Source organism: Brachypodium distachyon, chromosome 3 (genome assembly GCF_000005505.3).
Source record: "Brachypodium distachyon strain Bd21 chromosome 3, Brachypodium_distachyon_v3.0, whole genome shotgun sequence".
In the NCBI taxonomy this organism is placed as follows: domain Eukaryota; kingdom Viridiplantae; phylum Streptophyta; class Magnoliopsida; order Poales; family Poaceae; genus Brachypodium; species Brachypodium distachyon.
In genome coordinates, this window is record NC_016133.3 from 4,592,565 (window position 1) to 4,611,207 (window position 18,643).

At 47.9% G+C, this 18,643-nt stretch overlaps 4 protein-coding genes across 6 annotated transcripts; 3 read left to right on the forward strand and 1 right to left on the reverse strand.

The window, feature by feature from the left end:
- The first annotated feature begins 1,287 nt into the window (after positions 1-1,287).
- Positions 1,288-3,348, forward strand: LOC100841337 (premnaspirodiene oxygenase). The gene is made up of 2 exons (XM_003570854.4): positions 1,288-2,336; positions 2,419-3,348. The coding sequence occupies exons 1-2, from the start codon at positions 1,422-1,424 to the stop codon at positions 3,052-3,054; spliced, it is 1,551 nt and encodes a 516-aa protein (XP_003570902.2). The 5' UTR covers positions 1,288-1,421; the 3' UTR covers positions 3,055-3,348.
- Positions 3,349-7,598: 4,250 nt separating this feature from the next.
- LOC100838596 (premnaspirodiene oxygenase) lies at positions 7,599-9,936 on the forward strand. The gene is made up of 2 exons (XM_010235623.3): positions 7,599-9,050; positions 9,115-9,936. Exons 1-2 carry the CDS (start codon positions 8,118-8,120, stop codon positions 9,754-9,756), a joined length of 1,575 nt encoding a protein of 524 aa, XP_010233925.1. The 5' UTR covers positions 7,599-8,117; the 3' UTR covers positions 9,757-9,936.
- Positions 9,937-10,440: 504 nt separating this feature from the next.
- Positions 10,441-13,380, forward strand: LOC100838908 (kynurenine formamidase). 2 transcript variants are annotated; one of them, XM_024461408.1, is made up of 6 exons: positions 10,441-11,049; positions 11,277-11,321; positions 11,930-11,996; positions 12,108-12,205; positions 12,387-12,457; positions 12,801-13,380. In XM_024461408.1, the coding sequence occupies exons 1-6, from the start codon at positions 10,608-10,610 to the stop codon at positions 12,924-12,926; spliced, it is 849 nt and encodes a 282-aa protein (XP_024317176.1). In that variant the 5' UTR covers positions 10,441-10,607; the 3' UTR covers positions 12,927-13,380. The 2 variants fall into 2 exon arrangements, with proteins under 2 accessions (XP_024317176.1, XP_003571035.1); XM_003570987.4 differs by having other exon boundaries at positions 10,443-11,049; positions 11,924-11,996.
- A 553-nt stretch (positions 13,381-13,933) lies between these two features.
- LOC100839213 (EID1-like F-box protein 2) lies at positions 13,934-17,247 on the reverse strand. Of its 2 annotated transcripts, none has more exons than XM_010235627.3 (2): positions 15,893-17,247; positions 13,934-14,396 (listed from the first exon to the last, which is right to left on the reverse strand). In XM_010235627.3, exon 1 carries the CDS (start codon positions 16,657-16,659, stop codon positions 15,913-15,915), a length of 747 nt encoding a protein of 248 aa, XP_010233929.1. In that variant the 5' UTR covers positions 16,660-17,247; the 3' UTR covers positions 13,934-14,396; positions 15,893-15,912. The 2 variants fall into 2 exon arrangements, with proteins under 2 accessions (XP_010233929.1, XP_010233928.1); XM_010235626.3 differs by having other exon boundaries at positions 13,934-14,262; positions 15,893-17,246.
- Between the last annotated feature and the right edge of the window lie 1,396 nt (positions 17,248-18,643).

The following is an 18,643-nucleotide window of genomic DNA, read 5'->3' on the forward strand; positions in this document are numbered from 1 at the left end:
TCATCTTACTGGTTTTCGGGCGATGCCCAAGTCCTCATTATCTGATTTTGTAGCTGAATCTGTGTGGAGTATGTACGAACAATCAGCTCTTTGAAGCTTCTCGATCCAAATCAGTGTCAAAGGCGCCCCCAAATCTGAGACACCTCTGGCAGAAAGAGTTCACGCTGTTCCCACACCACTACTAAGTGACCGAAGGATCAACCACCAAATCTGTTTAGCAGACAACCATAATTGGTTATTGAAAATCATACTATCACAAAAAGTCCAAATGCTCCACATAAGTGCAGCACGAACATTATTTACTGCAGATAACATTTTATTAGCCACCCATAACCTAGCAATGGATTCAAAATTATCGCCTAAAGGCCTGGCAAGAAGAGAGAAATAGTACACCAGATGTTTATTTTTTGCTACAATACATTAAAAAAAATGATGTACATATTCAGCGTCAGAGCAAATGCCACAATTTAGTGGTTTGGAAATATGCCTTTTCAAGATTGTTTCTTGTCATGATTTTATTTTTGCTGATCAGCCAAAGAAAAATGTGTATTTTTGGTGGGACAACCAAATACCAAATAGTAGGAATAAAAACTGAAGTAATCCCTGTGAAATTGATACTCTTATAGAAATAACTAGTTGAATAAATGCTAGAGGAGTTGTATTTTCAGATAACAGCATCAGCATCATTAGATGAATATACCACTGTTCCACAAAGAGGGAAAATTAAACGTAATATTTTTCACAACCATTAACGACGTATTTGTTCGTGAATTGGTATAATGTAATTTTGTTACATCTTTAAGAGATGACGGTAAATCATGCTTCTTTTTTGATGGAAAGACGGTCGAAAACTCTACAACATAATTGTGAACACCAAGATTTAAACTCTGATGGATGAAGTAATGCACTCATAATTGCACCACCACATTAAGAAGTGTTTCTCTATGTGTTGTTTATACTGGACCTTAATCAGGGCAATTCTACTCCTGGATAGTGTCGTCGTGGAGTGCAAGCCAATAGCAAATAGAGCTTGCGCTCTAGTTTCATCAAAAATAAAAAATAAAGGAATAAAAAAAAGAGAACTGCCGCTGGGGAATGACTCAATCATCTTGACTCTTGAGAACTCGGCCAGAAGTTGCTGCAGAAAAGTCGACCAGCGTGCTGCGCAAGAGAACATAGATGTACACTGCAGAAAAGTCGGCCAGAAGATTTTTCTAAAAAAAAGTCGGCCAGAAGTTGCTGCAGAAAAGTCGACCGATGAGATTTCTTTCCGTCTATAAAGGCCACACAGCATCCTCAATTCCTTATGCAGATCACATTTCACAGTACACTGGTGATAAACTGATAATTGGTGCGTTCAGCAACTTCCCGTCAGGCGTCAAACCCACCAGCTGAGCTCGAAGTCAAGGCCATTGGGGCAGATGGCACAGGCAATGGCGATTCCGGCCGAGCTCTCGTGTTACCTGCTCCTCCTAGCTCTCCTAGCCATCGTACCGCTCCTCTACTTGAAAGTTTCCCGCGGGAGGTCCAACTCTGGCCGGCGGCTGCCCCCGGGGCCATGGGCTCTGCCGGTCATCGGCCACCTGCACCACCTCGCCGGCGCGCTCCCGCACCGGGCCATGCGCGACCTGGCCCGGCGCCACGGCCCGCTCATGCTGCTCCGGTTCGGCGAGGTGCCCGTGGTGATCGCCTCCTCCGCGGACGCGACCCGGGAGATCATGAAGACCCACGACCTGGCCTTCGCGTCGCGGCCCATCGGGCCCATGCTGCGCCGCGTGTTCCAGGGCGCCGAGGGCCTCCTCTTCGCGCCCTACGGCGACGCGTGGCGGCAGCTCCGCAAGATCTGCACCGTCGAGCTCCTCAGCGCCCGCCGCGTCAGCTCCTTCCGCCACATCCGGGAGGACGAGGTCGGCCGCCTCCTCCGCTGCGTCGTGTCCGCCGCGACGACGGGGCCGGTTAACCTGTCCGAGCGGATAGCGGCGTTCGTCGCGGACTCCTCCGTGCGGGCCATCTCCGGCTGCCGGGCCGAGAACCGCGACGAGTTCTTGAGGCTGCTGGAGGAGGGGATCAAGGTCGTGCCCGGGATGAGCCTGCCGGACATTTTCCCTTCGTCGCGACTCGCCATGCGCCTCAGCCGCGTGCCGGGCCAGATCGAGGAACGCCGCCGCCGCATGCTCGCCTTTCTGGATACTATCATCCAGGAGCGCCAGGAGAGCAAAGCAGCAGGCATCACAGGAGGCATCATCGAGGACTTGCTTGACGTGCTCTTGAGGCTCCAGAAGGACATGGACTCACAGTATCCCCTCACCACCTTGAACATCAAAGTCGTCATCCTCGTAAGCTCTCCATCTTTCCACATGGCATAAGCATCGCAACTCGCAAGAGACATAATGTTGACTTACTCTGTTTCTGTTGCAGGACTTGTTTGCCGCAGGCAGCGAGACCTCGTCGACGATGCTGCACTGGGCAATGGCCGAGCTGATGCGGAACCCGAAGGCGATGCAGAGGGCGCAAGAGGAGGTCCGGAGGGAGCTCGCCGGCCACGACAAGGTAACAGAGGACAGTCTGACAAACCTGCACTACCTACGGCTAGTCATCAAGGAGACGCTCCGGCTGCACCCGGCGGCGCCGCTCCTGCTGCCGCGGGAATGCGGCAGCCCGTGCCAGGTGCTCGGGTTCGACGTGCCACAAGGCGCGATGGTGCTCGTGAACGCGTGGGCGATCGGCAGGGACCCGGCGCAGTGGGACGCGCCGGAGGAGTTCGTCCCGGAGAGGTTCGAGGAGCAAGGCGGCGGCGGCGGCAGGGACTTCAAGGGGACGGACTTCGAGTTCGTGCCGTTCGGCGCCGGGAGGAGGGTATGCCCCGGCATGACGTTCGGTCTCGCGCACATCGAGCTTGCGCTCGCGGCGCTGCTGTTCCACTTTGACTGGAAGCTGCCGGAGGGGATGGCCCCTGAGAAGATGGACATGACGGAGCAGGCCGGGCTCACCACGCGCCGGCAGTCTGATCTATTGCTGGTCGCGATGCCACGTGCTCCTGTGCCGATCGAGTAAGTAAGGGCTATTGTATTGTGCCTGGTGGTGTACCGCTGTGTGTTGCTTCTCTGGTCCTTTTCTGGCGTAGTGGGTACATATACCTATTAGGCTATTACCTGTATAGTAAGACGTACAAAGTTGTTGGCGTCATTTGTTTTTACATGTATAATAAGACGTACAAAGTTGCTGGAGTATATGCTAGTAAAGTATTTACATAGTCGTAGATTTTGGTAGGAGAAATGTAATGATATTTTTTTGTACTGTATCATTTTATTACTGTATAGCAATTGTCAAATACTGTTACAAAAACTATGATCGGAGATCTTTTATCTGTTTATAAGAAAAGGAGGACCTTTCTTCTTCTTTTTTATCGGAAAAGGAAGACCTTTCATCTGTTAGCAGACGGTATTTTGTTTACCATCCATAACCGCATTTCTCACTCCCCTCTGGAATTGGTTTAACAATTTAACTTCATTGTTTTTTGAATTTAAGCTATAAATGAACAAAACCTCAACTTAGCAGGAACCGCTCTGCAGGAGCGGGCCTGGCTCGAGTCAAATTTATTCATCTGCAGGTTCTCGTTACCGGACCGTATTTTTGTTTACCGTCTTATAACCGCATTTCTCACTACCCTTGGGAAATGGGTTTAACTCGATTTTTTTTTAAATTTAAGCCATAAATGAACATGTGAAACTCAAGTTAGTATGGATCCCTCCGTCCGCTACATACTACTCTTTCCGTTCCATATTAAGTGATTCAAATTTGGTCAAATATGGATGTATCTATGTCTAAAAAGAAGAAAAATTACAGTATTTAAAACCACCACATTTGAGGCAACCTTCTAAGAAAACCACTTTTTTAAAAAAAATTTACAAATCATCACCGTTTTTTGGACGACGGTACTCCCGCGCACTGATCCGTCGTTTGATGGCGTTTTGATGGAAAAACTGACAGTCAGACCCACTTGTCAAGGCCAATGTGGCGCCAGGCTGGACTCCCAGTCCATCTTCACGCCTCTTTACTTCTCGAATACACGCCTCTTTCCTCCTCGAACACAAGGCCATCCACCGCCGCTGCTCCTGTCGCCGGCGCAACTCCTCGGCGGGGTCCTCATCCACGATGCCATCCCCGCAGCAGCAGAAGATGAACTGCCTTGCCATCTTTGGTACAGGTCGGCAGAAAGCAGCAAGGGAGGTCGGAGAAGATGGACGGCATGATTCAACTCCATGGTGGCCGGCGGCAGCCGAAGCGGAGCCTTGACGCGGGCAACGGCATGTTCTTCTCGGTTGACGGGGAAGACCGAGACTCTCCAGTGGAGGAGATCGGTGCGGCGGCGCGATCCCGTCGGACTCAATGTTACGAAATCCGGCAGATGCACGATCAAGAATGACACCGAGGCACGATATTTGTTAACGAGGTTCGGCCGAAGTCTACATTCCCGGGACAGGACTACGGGCGCTCCTCCCCCCATAATACCGCAACACCGGCCACCCTGGATGCCGGCACAAGCCGCCGGCTCCCCTTGCGAGCCTACTGCTATTATATTGTCATGGTTTCTTTGGACTACCCCGCGGTGCCTTTATATATTAGGCCCGGGTTACACGTGTCCGACTCAAACACCTAACCCTCCGCTAATCCAAGTCCAATTGTAACCCTACTCGTACACATATTCGACACATATCTCAACAAACTCCACCTTGGCGAATATGTCCCTCGCCACCTTGAAGCCGTCATGCACGAACCTCCGTGTACCTTGGATTTGAAACATCGATCAATCATGAGCTCCACTGCTATTTCCTTGACATCACATGACTCCACCTGCAACCGTAGTCCCTTCTTTTTCATTAACAGTCAATGCTCCCACGAAAAATAAGTTCCTCCACACTCTTGCCTTGTGTTCCTAACTTTCCGGAGTATCCGCTCAACGCCATCACACACCGATCATAAAGTCACCATATTCGACAACACCGGTGTATCGTCACCCTGGTTCCTCTTCCTTGATCTATGTGAAAATTGAACAACTCACATGCTAGGTGCCACATATAAGAGTTATCTGAACTCATCATCCTCGCCATCGTTGACTATCATCATGAAACTTGAAGGAATTTCACCGTCGCCCTTGAGTCACCTTGAGTCAATTTCACAGTTGTCTCATCCTTTTCGGATAGTCTTCTACATGTCCCACAGCCACAACACTCCGCCTCCTTCTGCATCCCGTCACCTGCACTTTGCCATGTGCATCGAACATCACAGAATATACAGCCATGTGCTCTCTAAGCATTTGACAATCCAGACTTTCCTAAAACACTTTCTCAGATTTCCCATGGTCGACTCTTGTCCATCACTTCAGACGTTCAGGCCATCCCGATAGACCCAGTCACCAACTTGAACCTGGTACTCGTCAACACTGCTTCAGCACCCCTGCACACATGTCAAACCACTATCTAACCGCATACACCCTGGTCTGTTACTGTGTCCCGTGCTTATCGCACACCTCGCCGCTATCACCGCATCGAGCATCCGCAATCTTGGCCAAGATCTACTGGGTAGCATACCCACACCATCTCAGGTCCCACTGCACCACGTGTTGCCACGCCACAGAATTCGGACACCATCAACCCTCACGCTCCTACATCGTTGTCGCTGATCTTCACCGTCTTCTGTTCCGACCGACATCCCCGTCAGACTGTTGTCTGACCCCAGCCGAACTTGTCCGACTACAACTTGCAACCGTGCTCCACCTTGCGCCGTGTCAGCCCAACACCAAGTGTATTGCTCGACGTCTTGTAGACACATGATCCTCACGACTCGCTCCATGCTACTCCAGCCTTATACGCGCGTCGTCTCTCGTCGCTTGAGACACGCTGTATGCACCCAACGTCCTCCCAAATCTCCTGACAAACCACACTAGCCTGTTTTTAGAGAAACTCATAAGATCCTTCACTTCCATATGCAATCACCTCTTTTTATTCTCGCAAAACACTGCCCTAAAAAAAATATGATCCGCAAAAAAAAGAACTTGATCTCTTGTCGTCTCTGGCCCGCAGCTTTCCGTGGTTTTCTTTGCTTTGCCTCGTCGGACGTTCCCTTGGATTAGCTTTATGAGTCCTGCTGTGAACCCGGCCTGCCGTACCCAAGTCCAACGCGTCTCCTTTTCCTTGTTGCCATCCGCGCAGAGCACTGCACCGAAGCTCCGTTCCTGTGCCTCTGCCTTTGCTCTGCCCCCGCTGCAACGTCACGCGCGCCTGCACACCTAGCCACTTTTTCATTTGGAGTCCGATTAGAACATGGTCTTCCTTTCTTCCTTCTAGCCAAGGACAACACCTCCTGACATCCACGTGAGCCTGCATGCACGTTTTCTTTTCTGTAGGAATCCGATTAGTACTAAGCCATGCAATTATTTTTCTCTTCCTTTTCCAATTCCAAATTGAAACCAAACGCGCATGAGCAGTACGGTACGCCCGTACCCTCACGTGGTTCCGTCCGTCGTGCAATTCTTCGCGTGCTGCGCCGCGCCCACGACGCCCTTGCTCATATTTCCAATCCACCGTCGGAGCCGATCTGTTTGAGATAACTCCGGTGTCTGTCACCTGCCGCGGATGCCGGCACTTTGTCAGAGCCGCACCCTTATGCAAATTACATGCACAAACCCATGTTGTACTCTGAACACCTGCATCGTCGACACAACTCGTCCACCGTATCTCATGCGGCCCTGTGCTACACCCGATCCACCGCTATACCACGATGCATCCCGCCCCGATCTATCCGGTCGTCCCTGCGTCTGGTCGCCGGTCTGATCGCGAGCTGAAGCCGTCGTCCGATCCGCGACGTCTTCCCGGCCACTGTGTCGGCCCGATCACCACGCCTGGTCGATCCTTGCCAACCGCAGCCCATCGAACGGTTCATGCCACCTACCTGAAGTGTCCGACTCCGCTGATCGGAATTCTGATCGCCGCCATGCTCCACCTTGCACCGCATTGGACGTTCCGCGGCACCCGTCGAGCATGATCATCACACCTCCCACAAGATCTTCCGCATCCCCTCCACCTTGCTCTGATACCATTTGTTACGAAATCCGGCAGATGCACGATCAAAAATGGTGGTGATTTGTAAAAGATTGAAAAAAAAGGTGGTTTTCTTAGAAGGTTGTCTCAAATGTGGTTGTTCTATGTAATTTTCTCCTCTAAAAAGCGTCTAGATGCATGTAATAGAAAGTCACTTAATATGGTACGGAGGGAGTATGTTTGCATTTACAATACATGATCATCCTAAAAAAATTGAATTCAATTTTGATTCAAAACAATCCGCCCGTAAATGGCAGGGATTTCAGTTCCGGCAAATCCCTGTCCCTCGAGAAAAAAAAAAGGATTCCAGATGCCAAAACCTTTGTTCATCAGTGATGGCAGATGAAAAGCAACGGCCGTTATCAGGCTTAGCATGCTCATGCAGTCATGCTCTGTTCCTCTGAAAATAGAAAACAGAGATGGTTTTACCAAAAAAAATGTATGTATATAATCATTTTAGGTACATGCTAGCACAATCGACTAACAAAAATAATACAGAAATCCAGTGATGAAAATGGCTTTTGATTCATTTGAACGATCCATGGAGGAGTAACAACTTTTGTGAACCTTTGTACCACGTACAAACTAGCACACTCCTCCGTGGCCGTGGACCTTTGTCGTCCTCTTCCTTGACGCTCACCGGTGTACCACAGCAGGATGCAGACCTGCTCATTGTGCTCAAGGCGATTCTCCCCTCCCCTGCAGACACATCTATTGTGAAAAAAAATACAAACAAAACAAAAAATAGCTAGCCATATAAATAATAAAAATGGATAAAAAATAAGATAATAAGGCCCACAGAATTAGAGAGAATTACGAGGATTCACCACAGTACCAAAAAAAAAAACATAGCGGCGAGCTGCGTGCCTGCATGGATCACGGAATGCACAGAAATCGTGTGACAAGCCGGACAGATCGTATAACAATGCTTCATACTGCTACGTTGCAGCCTGCATCTTTCAGACTTGCTACTCCTCCCGCGCCCCCACCACTGGAGCCATCTCCGAACCGTTGATCATGGCCGTCGACCTCCCACTGATATATCTACTGCTGGCACCTCTCCTCGTCCTCCTCCCCTTGCTGCTCTTCGCCTCCAGACGCTCTTCGTCCGGCGTTGCGCGGCCACCGCCGGGGCCGTGGGCGCTTCCGGTCATCGGCCACCTGCACCACCTGGCCGGCGGGCTCCCGCACCGGGCCCTGCGCGACCTGGCCCAGCGCCACGGCCCGCTGATGCTGCTCCGGTTCGGCGAGGTCCCCGTGGTGGTGGCCACCTCCCCGGCCGCGGCCCGCGAGGTGACCAAGACCCACGACCCGGCCTTCGCGTCGCGGCCCGTCGGGCCCATGTCGCGCCTCTGGTTCCAGGGCTCCGAGGGCCTCGTCTTCGCGCCCTACGGCGACGCCTGGCGCCAGCTCCGCCGGATCTGCACCCAGGAGCTCCTCTCCGCCCGCCGCGTCACCTCCTTCCGCCCCGTCCGCCGCCACGAGCTCCAACGCCTTCTCCGCTCCGTCGCGGCCGAATCTTCTTCTTCTTCTTCTCCACGTCCGGCAGTGAACCTGACGGAGCTGATCGCGGCGTACGTGGCGGACTCCACGGTGCGCGCCATCATCGGCAGCCGCCCGTTCCAGGGCCGCGACGCGTGCCTGAAGCTGTTCGAGGACCTGTTCCGGATGATGCCCGGGCTGAGCTTGCCGGACCTGTTCCCGTCCTCGCGCCTCGCGGTGCTCCTCAGCCGCGAGCCCGCCCGGATCAAGCGGTGCCGGCGCGAGATGCTAAGGATCATGGACGCCGTCATCCTGGAGCACAGGGAGCACAAAGCCGCCGCCGCCGCCAAAGCTGCCGGCGGGGACGGGAAAGAAGACGAAGACTTGCTCGACGTGCTCCTCGGGCTCCAGGATGAAGCCGGCTCCCAGCACCCGCTCACCACCGACAACATCAAATTCGTCATCATTGTAAGCTCTGCTCTGTTAATTAGCTGCAGGACAAGTTAATTAGCTGTTGCTCTGTTTCGTGCAGGACATGTTCGCGGCGGGGAGCGAGACGGCGACGACGGCGCTGCAGTGGGTGATGGCGGAGCTGATGCGGAACCCGAGGGTCCGTCACAAGGCGCAGGAGGAGGTCCGGCGAGCGCTGTCGGGCCACCGCGAGGTGAACGAGGACGCCCTGGGCAGCCTCCGGTACGCGCAGATGGTGATCAAGGAGACGCTGAGGCTGCACGTGCCAGGCCCGCTGCTGACGCTGCGGCAGTGCCGGACGCCGTGCCGGGTGCTCGGCTTCGACGTGCCCGTGGGCACCACGGTGCTGGTGAACGCGTGGGCCATCGCCAGGGACCCTGAGCACTGGGAGGACCCCGAGGAGTTCAAGCCGGAGAGGTTCGATCAGGAGAGCGGCGCCGGCGCCGGAGGGAGGGATTTTAAGGGGACGGACTTCGAGTTCGTGCCGTTCGGCGCCGGGAGGAGGATGTGCCCCGGGATGACGTTCGGGCTGGCGCACATCGAGCTCGCGCTCGCGGCGCTGCTGTTCCACTTCGACCTTGAGCTGCCTGCAGGCGTGGACGCGGCGGGGCTGGACATGGCGGAGGAGGCCGGGATAACTACCAGGAGGAGGGACGACCTCCTCGTCGTCGCCAACACTCGTGTTCCGGTGCCGGCAGAGTAGACTAGACCGGCCATTGCTGTGACTCAGCAATGCCGATATGTAAGCGACAAATCTGACGTATCCAGACTGAAATTGCCAAACCGGTGATCACTTTATATTTACAAGATATATATACATTGTAATGCAAGTGTAAACATATCGAAGAGGAATTGCCGATCTGCTAACAAAGAATTGCTGAAAGTACAGACTTGCGACACATAGCAAGCAACTTCTAACTAACAGAGCATAAATCAAGTGAATTGTGATCTTTTTGGTAAAAAGAACAGAAATCACAAAAGGTAATGTTATAAATTGTCTGCCGTCCAACTGAGGTATTGCAATTTCCAAATCTTCTGTGGAGGTAAGCAAAGTTTCCAGGCAAATTTCCAAACCTTATGTCTGAATCAGAATCATTATAGCCACAACACCTATTATCCTGGGAAGGTAGACCACTATCCTCTTGTGGTCAAATTCATGATTGTTCCGGAATGTTTTTGCAGAATTTGGTTCATGTTAATTTCATTGTTTCACATGTGGGTGTGGCACAACTATTCCGAACCTGAAGGTAGTAGACAATTGTTTGCTGCAAACTTGGCGTGTAAATTAGCATATATAAATGCACTGTGTCAACGTCGTGAATTATATTTTATTTTTGCAACTTTTAAATATTGTTTTTTTGACGAGATAATCGCCAGAGACTGTTCGGACACACAAGAAGTTGCGTGGTCTGCAGAGATTGAAAGTTGCACCGTCCATCTTCCACAAGCAGCCACCCAAGGCGAAACCATAATTTCTAGCAACCATCAGTGACAGTCCGCAGAATCCACAGACCCTAGAGCAAGAGCGCTCAGCACGGCAAGCCGGCAACGACCATGGCGGCGGCTGCTCTCTCCCTCTTCCTCCTCTTCCAGCTCCTCCTCCTCCCCGCGCGCCACGCTCTCGCCACGACGACCGCCGGCGACGCGCACCCGGGCTACGCGGGCGCGGAGGCCGAAACCTGCGGGCCGGAGCCCGGAAACGGCGGCCCCATGGGCCGGCGGCGTCACGGCCCGGCGCTGGAGGAGTACGGCGGCGGGCGCATCGTGGACATCACGCACCCTTACCGGGCCGACCTGCCGGCGTTTGCCACGGGCGCGACGATCGGCCCGCTGGTGCGGCTCAAGGACTCCATGCTGAACGGGTCCGAGTACAACTTGTCGGAGCTCCGGATGGAGTGCCACCTGGGCACCCACGTCGACGCGCCGGGCCACATGAACCAGGCCCACTTCGCCGCCGGCCTCGACGTCGACACGCTGGACCTCGCCACCCTCAACGGTGCGCATTATCCAAGCTACAGTAATGTCGTCTGATTCAGGACAGCTCTGAGCATGAGAAACAGATTAACAGAGTATACCCCTTTAAAATTGTTCCGAGTGCAGGCTTCTGTAAGACTGTAACGATCTAGCCGGATGATTTGCGTATATGAGACTTCATTAAAGTTATTAGCATGATGGAGTACGTGGAAATGATTTGACAATTGACCGATTCTTGTTCCTGGACAGGTCCTGCGTTGCTGGTTGATGTTCAGAGACACACGAATATAACAGGTAGGGTACACTGCTGTTTTTTCACAGACGATCATCTGCATTTTATTTCCTCTGATCCTAAAATTCTTGACTCAAATTTGCCCAAATATGGATGTATCTATCTATTCTTAAAAACGTATAGATATATTAATATTTCGACAACAATTTAGGATCGGAGGGAGTGAAGATAAGAAATGCTGAGTTGCTGAAATTCTTTTTTCACGAGAAGTGTTGACATTGCCAGTAAAAATATTCCATTTGCATGCACGGTGTCTAGTATTTGGTATACTACATGACGCCACGCACGTTGTTGTGAAAATTTTTAGTTAACATACGTGAGCCCACGTTGTTGAGAACATACATGAGTGGAAAGTAGCAACAAAAGAGTATCCAGTGAAAATGTATAATGGAATTGTATGATAGATTATAGATTTTTCACTTAGTGAAAATAGCTTGATGAAAAATAGCATGCATGCATGTGCAAAAAATATGAGTGTTCCACTAAATAGGTATGAACAAATTAATGGTGTGATGATGTGGCATGCTTGTATGTTGAGAGAAATCAAGTAGGGGGTTTCTTCTACTTAAATATAAAAGATAAGGCCACCTTTAACACTATGCAGCTGAAGCAATGGAATCCCTTAATATACCGAAAGGCGTTCGCCGCGTTCTCTTCAGGACATTGAACACAGACAAGTATGGCCTATTTTAAGGAGTTATTCAACTACATAATACAGTTTTCACCATGTCATCACTTGACCGTTTTATGGGGTTGTACTGAACCTGTATGCAAGCAAATATATGTAGGGGGCTCATGTGGAAGGCAGGAGGTGATATGAGTTTTGTTGGATTTACAAAGGATGGTGCGGATTGGTTAGTTGACAACACCGACATCAAGCTTGTCGGTAAGTAATTAGGAGCTACATTTGGTATTACAAGACATACCATGCGTATTAATATCCATTCTCTTATGATCTGGTGTAGTGCACATATTTGCCAGAACCCTACTAGTTATAATATGCATTTCCTTATCTTATGTAAATTTGTAAATTTAAAATTTAACATACTGATACGGCAATTCTGCAGGGCTTGATTATCTATCCGTTGCGTCATTTGAGCACTCAGTCCCTGCCCATGTGGTCTTTTTCAAAAATGCGGTAAGATGCTACCCTTCCCTGGTCCTAAAAAGAAGGGAAAATGGAAAGCCGGTCAACACCGTTGCCCTTCTCCTATGCTGCTTATTCCCTTGGTCTACTGCAGCAAATTACCTTCACAAGCTTTACTGACTAAACAGCAACATGAAAACATGTTATTACAGCATTGCATGTAATGACAAGTTGGCCAGTGTCTTGGTACAGCAATGTCCTTACTAATGTGATACTCCTCAACAGAAGATCACAGTTAATGTGTCAACCTGATCAAGATCAGAACGAACTCACCTTTCGAAAGATTGCATTATTAATTGAAACCATAAGTTGATTCCTTACTTTGGTCTGTCAGGATATCATCCTAGTGGAGGCTCTGAAACTAGACAACATCAAGGCTGGATTATACATGCTGCACTGCTTACCTCTAAGACTGGTTGGATCTGAGGGTTCACCAGTCAGGTGCATCCTTATCAAGTGATCACTTCCCTGATGCTCTTTCCGAAGCCTGCGGATGCATGGTGCCCACTGATGCTATATCCTGGCTAATGTCCTGATCCAGTCCATATCAGTAACAATAAAATGCCGTGTGTCATCATGTATATATATACTTATACTATCACCCAGATATTTTCAATCGGCGACCAAAATGTAGCTAGAATTATTACAGATAAGTCACTGGTGCAAGGCAAACTTACAGTAGTCATGGCACTCTGCTCGGTCTGCTGTTACCCTTGTAATCCCACACTGAACCACATGACTACATGAGTCAGAAATTTTCAAGTAGCTTTTGCTTTCACCTTGAAAGTTTCAAGCTATTTATGCAATATTTCAACTCTCCTGTTATGAAGCCGGCTAGTACTATTCTCAGTACTGCTACTTTGAACTCTTTGTAATGCTCTGCTGTCATGTAATATAAAATGGGTTGCATGCTCGTGACGATGGCTGCATATGGATGATACAGCAAGTGGTTTTCTTATTGATTTTTCATGATTAACATAGCAACTATCTTGATACTCGTATTTAAAAAGTTGTGTGCACCCCTAGTGGGTGCAAAGGCCAGCTCTTCTCTCCCAAAATTTTATAGCTAGACAGATATCTGACATCCACCGAAGTAAATGAAATGCAGTCCTAACTTAGGCTTCTGGAACTACTGGATTTCCAAAATGCTCAAACTGGGTACTGCGGAGAAAGTACATAAGAGGACTTCACATGATGCTGCAAATAGATGAACAATGCTGACAAAGTCCACCAAATCACAATAGGAGAATCATGGTGCGACTATTGGCATCTGCATCCCCAAGCTTTCCCCAGCAACTAAAAACAGGGACGATAACCTTGTATGAAACTAGACTAGCATTTAGTAACAGAAACTAGAGAACCATGTAGTCACGTCACCAAATGACATTGATATTTTACCAATACCAATTATGTAAGTTGGAGTATAAACCTGTATGTCCTAGCGGCATGACACAGATCAAGTCAGTATGAACGGAAATAATGCAATCACGAACATCACACAAATAATATGAGCACCAATTTTACACCTCGGTCTCATGATGCCTTCATACATGTCAGCACATGTAGGACAGGACGACAGGTTGTTGTGTCGATTACAATAACGAGAACAACAGGGAATCGACAAATAAAAAGGAGAACATGTAAAAACAACATTTTCATCCGATGCAAAGCACCAGGACGGAGACTGCACATTCTTGTCGCCCTGTAGTTTGGCTGCGCCCTTGCCTTCTCGCTGTTAAACACAACCAACATTCAGCAAAAGGCATTCACAAACCCTGGAATTCCATCTTGCGAACCTGTCACCAGTAAAGGCTATATTCAGAACATATTTCTTCACTTTTGAAGAAACAGATTTCAGTCCAAGATAGGGCCAAGGCCAATTATGGTCCCTGTGGCACAGCCTGCTATGGTTGAACGGCCTCTTGCAATTCTGTTCATTGTCAAAAGATAGATGTCCTGGTTATTTCTAAGTTGCTTTATCATCAAATAAATAAGTTTTACAGTCAGCTACCTTATTCTCTAACCGCCAGTTTACTTGCCAAAGTTTGTTTTATTAACTACAATACGAGTAAAAAAGTGCAATGAAACTCATCACACATTTAAAAAATTACAAAGCGAAACAAAACAAAATGAATAGGAATAACCGCATAAGTGGTGGAAAAACATATAAATAAACACTTGAGCAAAGGAAACACACTTCAGTAATAGTTTTGGCTTCACTTCTAATCTTTGAGGACCACAAACAAGAAATGCAACAGTCAAATTTGAATTTGTTTTACAAGTACTCTACCTTGCTCCAAAAACTTTTGCAGTGACATTCCCATTTCCCAACATGGATGGAGTTATTACTCCTTGATAGATTATTTAGGAATAGTAAAATAGTTCAAATCATGGCTGAACAATATAAACTTGAGCAAAGGAACTTATATCTGAAACTTCCCAGGCATGACAATTTCATGATACAAAATTGCACACTAATCATTCAATGACTATGTTCATTCAAACTGACAGCCCATGGAAATTGGACAGATTGAAGACTAGCTGACAGCATGACTGAACAATAAAAAATGCCTGAGTTTCAGTTTGCATCATCGGAAAGAAATATCAAACATGGGTGGAGTTATTACTCTTTGATAGATTATTAGGAATAGCAAAATAGTTCAAAACTTCAAATCATGGTTGAACAAAAAGGTAGGCAGGGGTTGCATTGTAATTCCCAAAATTGGTTACAGGGCATTATCCATGATTCAGACTTCATTTACGAAAGTAGTCGTAGCATACTAAGATTAGTAAATGATAGCTAGAATCCGTCCAGTGTGCTTTTCTGCTGATATAAACATAGCTGATGCTTGAAGAGTGTGCAGAAAACAATCATGTAAAATTGTGAACAAACAAAAGCAGTTTCAAATATTAACATCTCTGAAACATCTCGGACATGATTTTTTTGTTATGAAATCAAAAGCAGAATATTTCCATGATGTTCCAACAACTATTTGGCATTCGCTATATCTTCTGGAGATTCAGGATTTAAATATTGTGTATTGGACAAACCACAAGTATGCAATATTTAAATACAATGTAGTCAGCTATGTAGCACCTTGGTGCTCACGGTACACAATACAAAATTCCACACCAATCATTCTATGACTATATTCATTCAAACTGTCAGCCTATGGATTAGCATCTGCAAACATATTGAAGAATTAACTGCCAGCGTGACTAAACAATGAAAATTGCCTGCGTTTCAGTTTGCATCTTCGCAAAGAAAAAGTTGCAGTTTGTATAAAATATGGATATTTATCATACAGAAATCTATCTAATTATCTTCACAACTAGCTAATACAAAACTCAAGCTTTAAAATAAAGCTAGGTTGCACTTTGAAATTGAACTAATGAAAGCAATTAAGAGAACATAGTAATGATCACCTGATTCAAGTTCCTGAAGATCATTCCTCTGCTGCCCCATCAGAATCCGAGAGAGGTAGAAGCGTACCCAATCCAATAACATGTCCATTCAGGCATACGAAATACTCCACAGAATCATCGTAAGCACCCAGCCTGGCGGAAGCACTTGCCGGCATCATATCAGCCTGCAGCATGTTCCATAGCTTAGCCTTACAATAGGGGCACACCTCCCTTGGATGGAACCTAGCCCGCTTCTCAATCAAGATCTTCTTGACCCTTGAAGTGGCAAACGACTTGAAGATGCCACGGAAGAAACCCAAGTCGCCTTCTTCCCCCTGGTCAAGATGCTCACACGGATCCGAAACATACAAGACATCCATCCTACACTGCACAGGCAGAAAGCTCTTGCCCGCAGTCCTTGAAAAGCGTGTCCTAAACACAAAGTGTCCTGGGACATGAACGTTGCTGAACAGCCCCCCTTTTGTGCAGCCATTACAATAGATGAGCAGCTTCCCAAGCGCCTTCCAGTTCCCATCGACAATGTGGCTGCCATCTGAATGCAAATCCAGCATCATCTTCGGCGCCCTGGCATGGCAGAACTCCTTCCAAAGCACCTGTTTCGCAACCTCATCGAACCACTTGCATACGCAGGAGAGGATGGCGATTTGCCTGGGGTTCCAGTTCATGTGGCGGAAGACTAGGAACAGCGCATCCTCGCTGAGGTGGCCCTTGATGCAAGCGCAGCTCGCCGAGTGCGTGCAGCGGTGCTGCTTCACTACCAACACCATTTCCAGCAAGCAACGCCTACCTCCTCAGCACAGGTGGAGGATCCAGTAGGGCAAGGTAGGGCGGTCGCCCTACCTTGATTTTTGCCTCGCTTGCGAATTGGAGAAAATTAAGGAGATGAAAGGGGGAGCTAAAAGGCGGAATCGGTTCGTGGGGTGATGGGAGGAGAAACGGTCGGGAGCGAGAGAGTCGAAGGGGAGACCAACCGGCGGTGGCGGCGCTCGCGCGAGGAGGACGACGAGCGAGGGGAGGGGTGTAGGGTGCTCGCGCGAGGGGGCTGGGGCGGCGCTCGACAGCGGGATGCGCCAGAAGGAGGGAGGGCGGCGGCGCTCGCGCGAGGATGAAGAAGCGAGGGGATGGGTCTAGGGTGCTCGCGCGAGGAGGAAGACGAGCGAGTGAGCTGGGGCGGCGCTCGGCAGCGGGATGCGCCAGTAGGACGGAGGAGCGGCGGCGCTCCCGCGAGGAGGAAGACGAGCGAGGGTAGGGATCTAGGGCGCTTGGCAGCGAGATGGGCCAGAAGGAGAGAGGGGTGCGGAACAGGAAGGGAAAGAGGAAAAAGGGAGTGTAGGAATTCATCAAGCTTCAAGAAATTTTCGATCATTAGAATTTGTCTATGTTTTTTCATCCTTTTAAAGCTCTTCTGTACAACGTCGATCTCCACACATGTCCGGTCAACTTAGAAATAGCCGGTTGGTTATACTGTGGTGATGCACTCAAAGAATTTTATAGACGCAACTCTCGTTTAAATGTAGTCCTACATTCACATGAGTTCCCGTCCACACATATTGCATGGATATTGAATGCAAATTAATTATTAAATCATTCTGGACATTGCATGATATCGAATGCAAATCAATTATTAATTAATTTTAATGCCAACTCCATATTCTGTAACGGCTACTGTAGATTTCATGTGAATTATGTAAATTGCCAACCTCTCTCTCATTCTTATTTTAATTTTTATATAAAAAAGATTTGTGTTTTCTCTAACTTCTAGTTTTCATGTAAATTTACTTTTAAAATTTAGCTATTGCGGGTTCATGTGGAACATATGTACAAAAATCAATTTGAGAACTTTTCAACTCTTTGTTTGAATTCTATAAAATAATTATATTATTAATCTCTACTTCTATTTAGGACATAGAATTATTTACAAAAATATAAATTTATGAATTTTATATTGAGTTAAAACCAAACTGCTAATTAAATTCATTTTCCCCTGAAACTCATATATTCATTTTTTCCACATAGCATAATATATCGTATGGTAGTGTTGATCTTCAAGCATAACCATTTTTTTCAACTCCGGTTTTTCATCAAAATTGTTTTTTTTCTCCCTTAAATAATTGTAATCTTGATCATGCTTCTACATGTGAGTTGCATCTCACGTACATACGTGGTGCTAGAGTATGGATCCTTCACAAGAAAATTAAGGATTTGAACCCACATATTTTTTTTTAAAAAATCCCTTCGGAACACATGAAGTCCTCTTATGGATACCCATATATAGCATGTTTTAACTCACAAGAATTTTGAAAAAAGAAAATCTAACATGATCGTGGTGCTCGTGCACACAAAAAAATAATCAATGAGCGTTCCTTTGTTTGAAATTCCTGCGGGATACATGTGGAGCATGCAAGGGCCTCTTTGATTCGCAGGATGACAAAATCACATGATTGCCATGTCATGCCTATTTGAATCCAATAAGATTACGGTTGGACCTTAAAAAAAAGGTTGGAGTGGATACGAGATTTCCTACCAAATCTAGTGCAATGAAATCCGTAGAAGAACTCTCATAGATTCAACACTACAAATAGCAACCCATACCTGAAAAAAACATCTCAAGGAATTCAAATCCCGCAAAATCCCTACAGAAAATTCTTTGAATCAAAGAGGCCCGTGACCTTTTGCAAAATCCCTTCTTTTACCATACTCATATTGAACAGTCTTAGCCATTGGACATCTCCCCAGTAGTATGCTACTGTT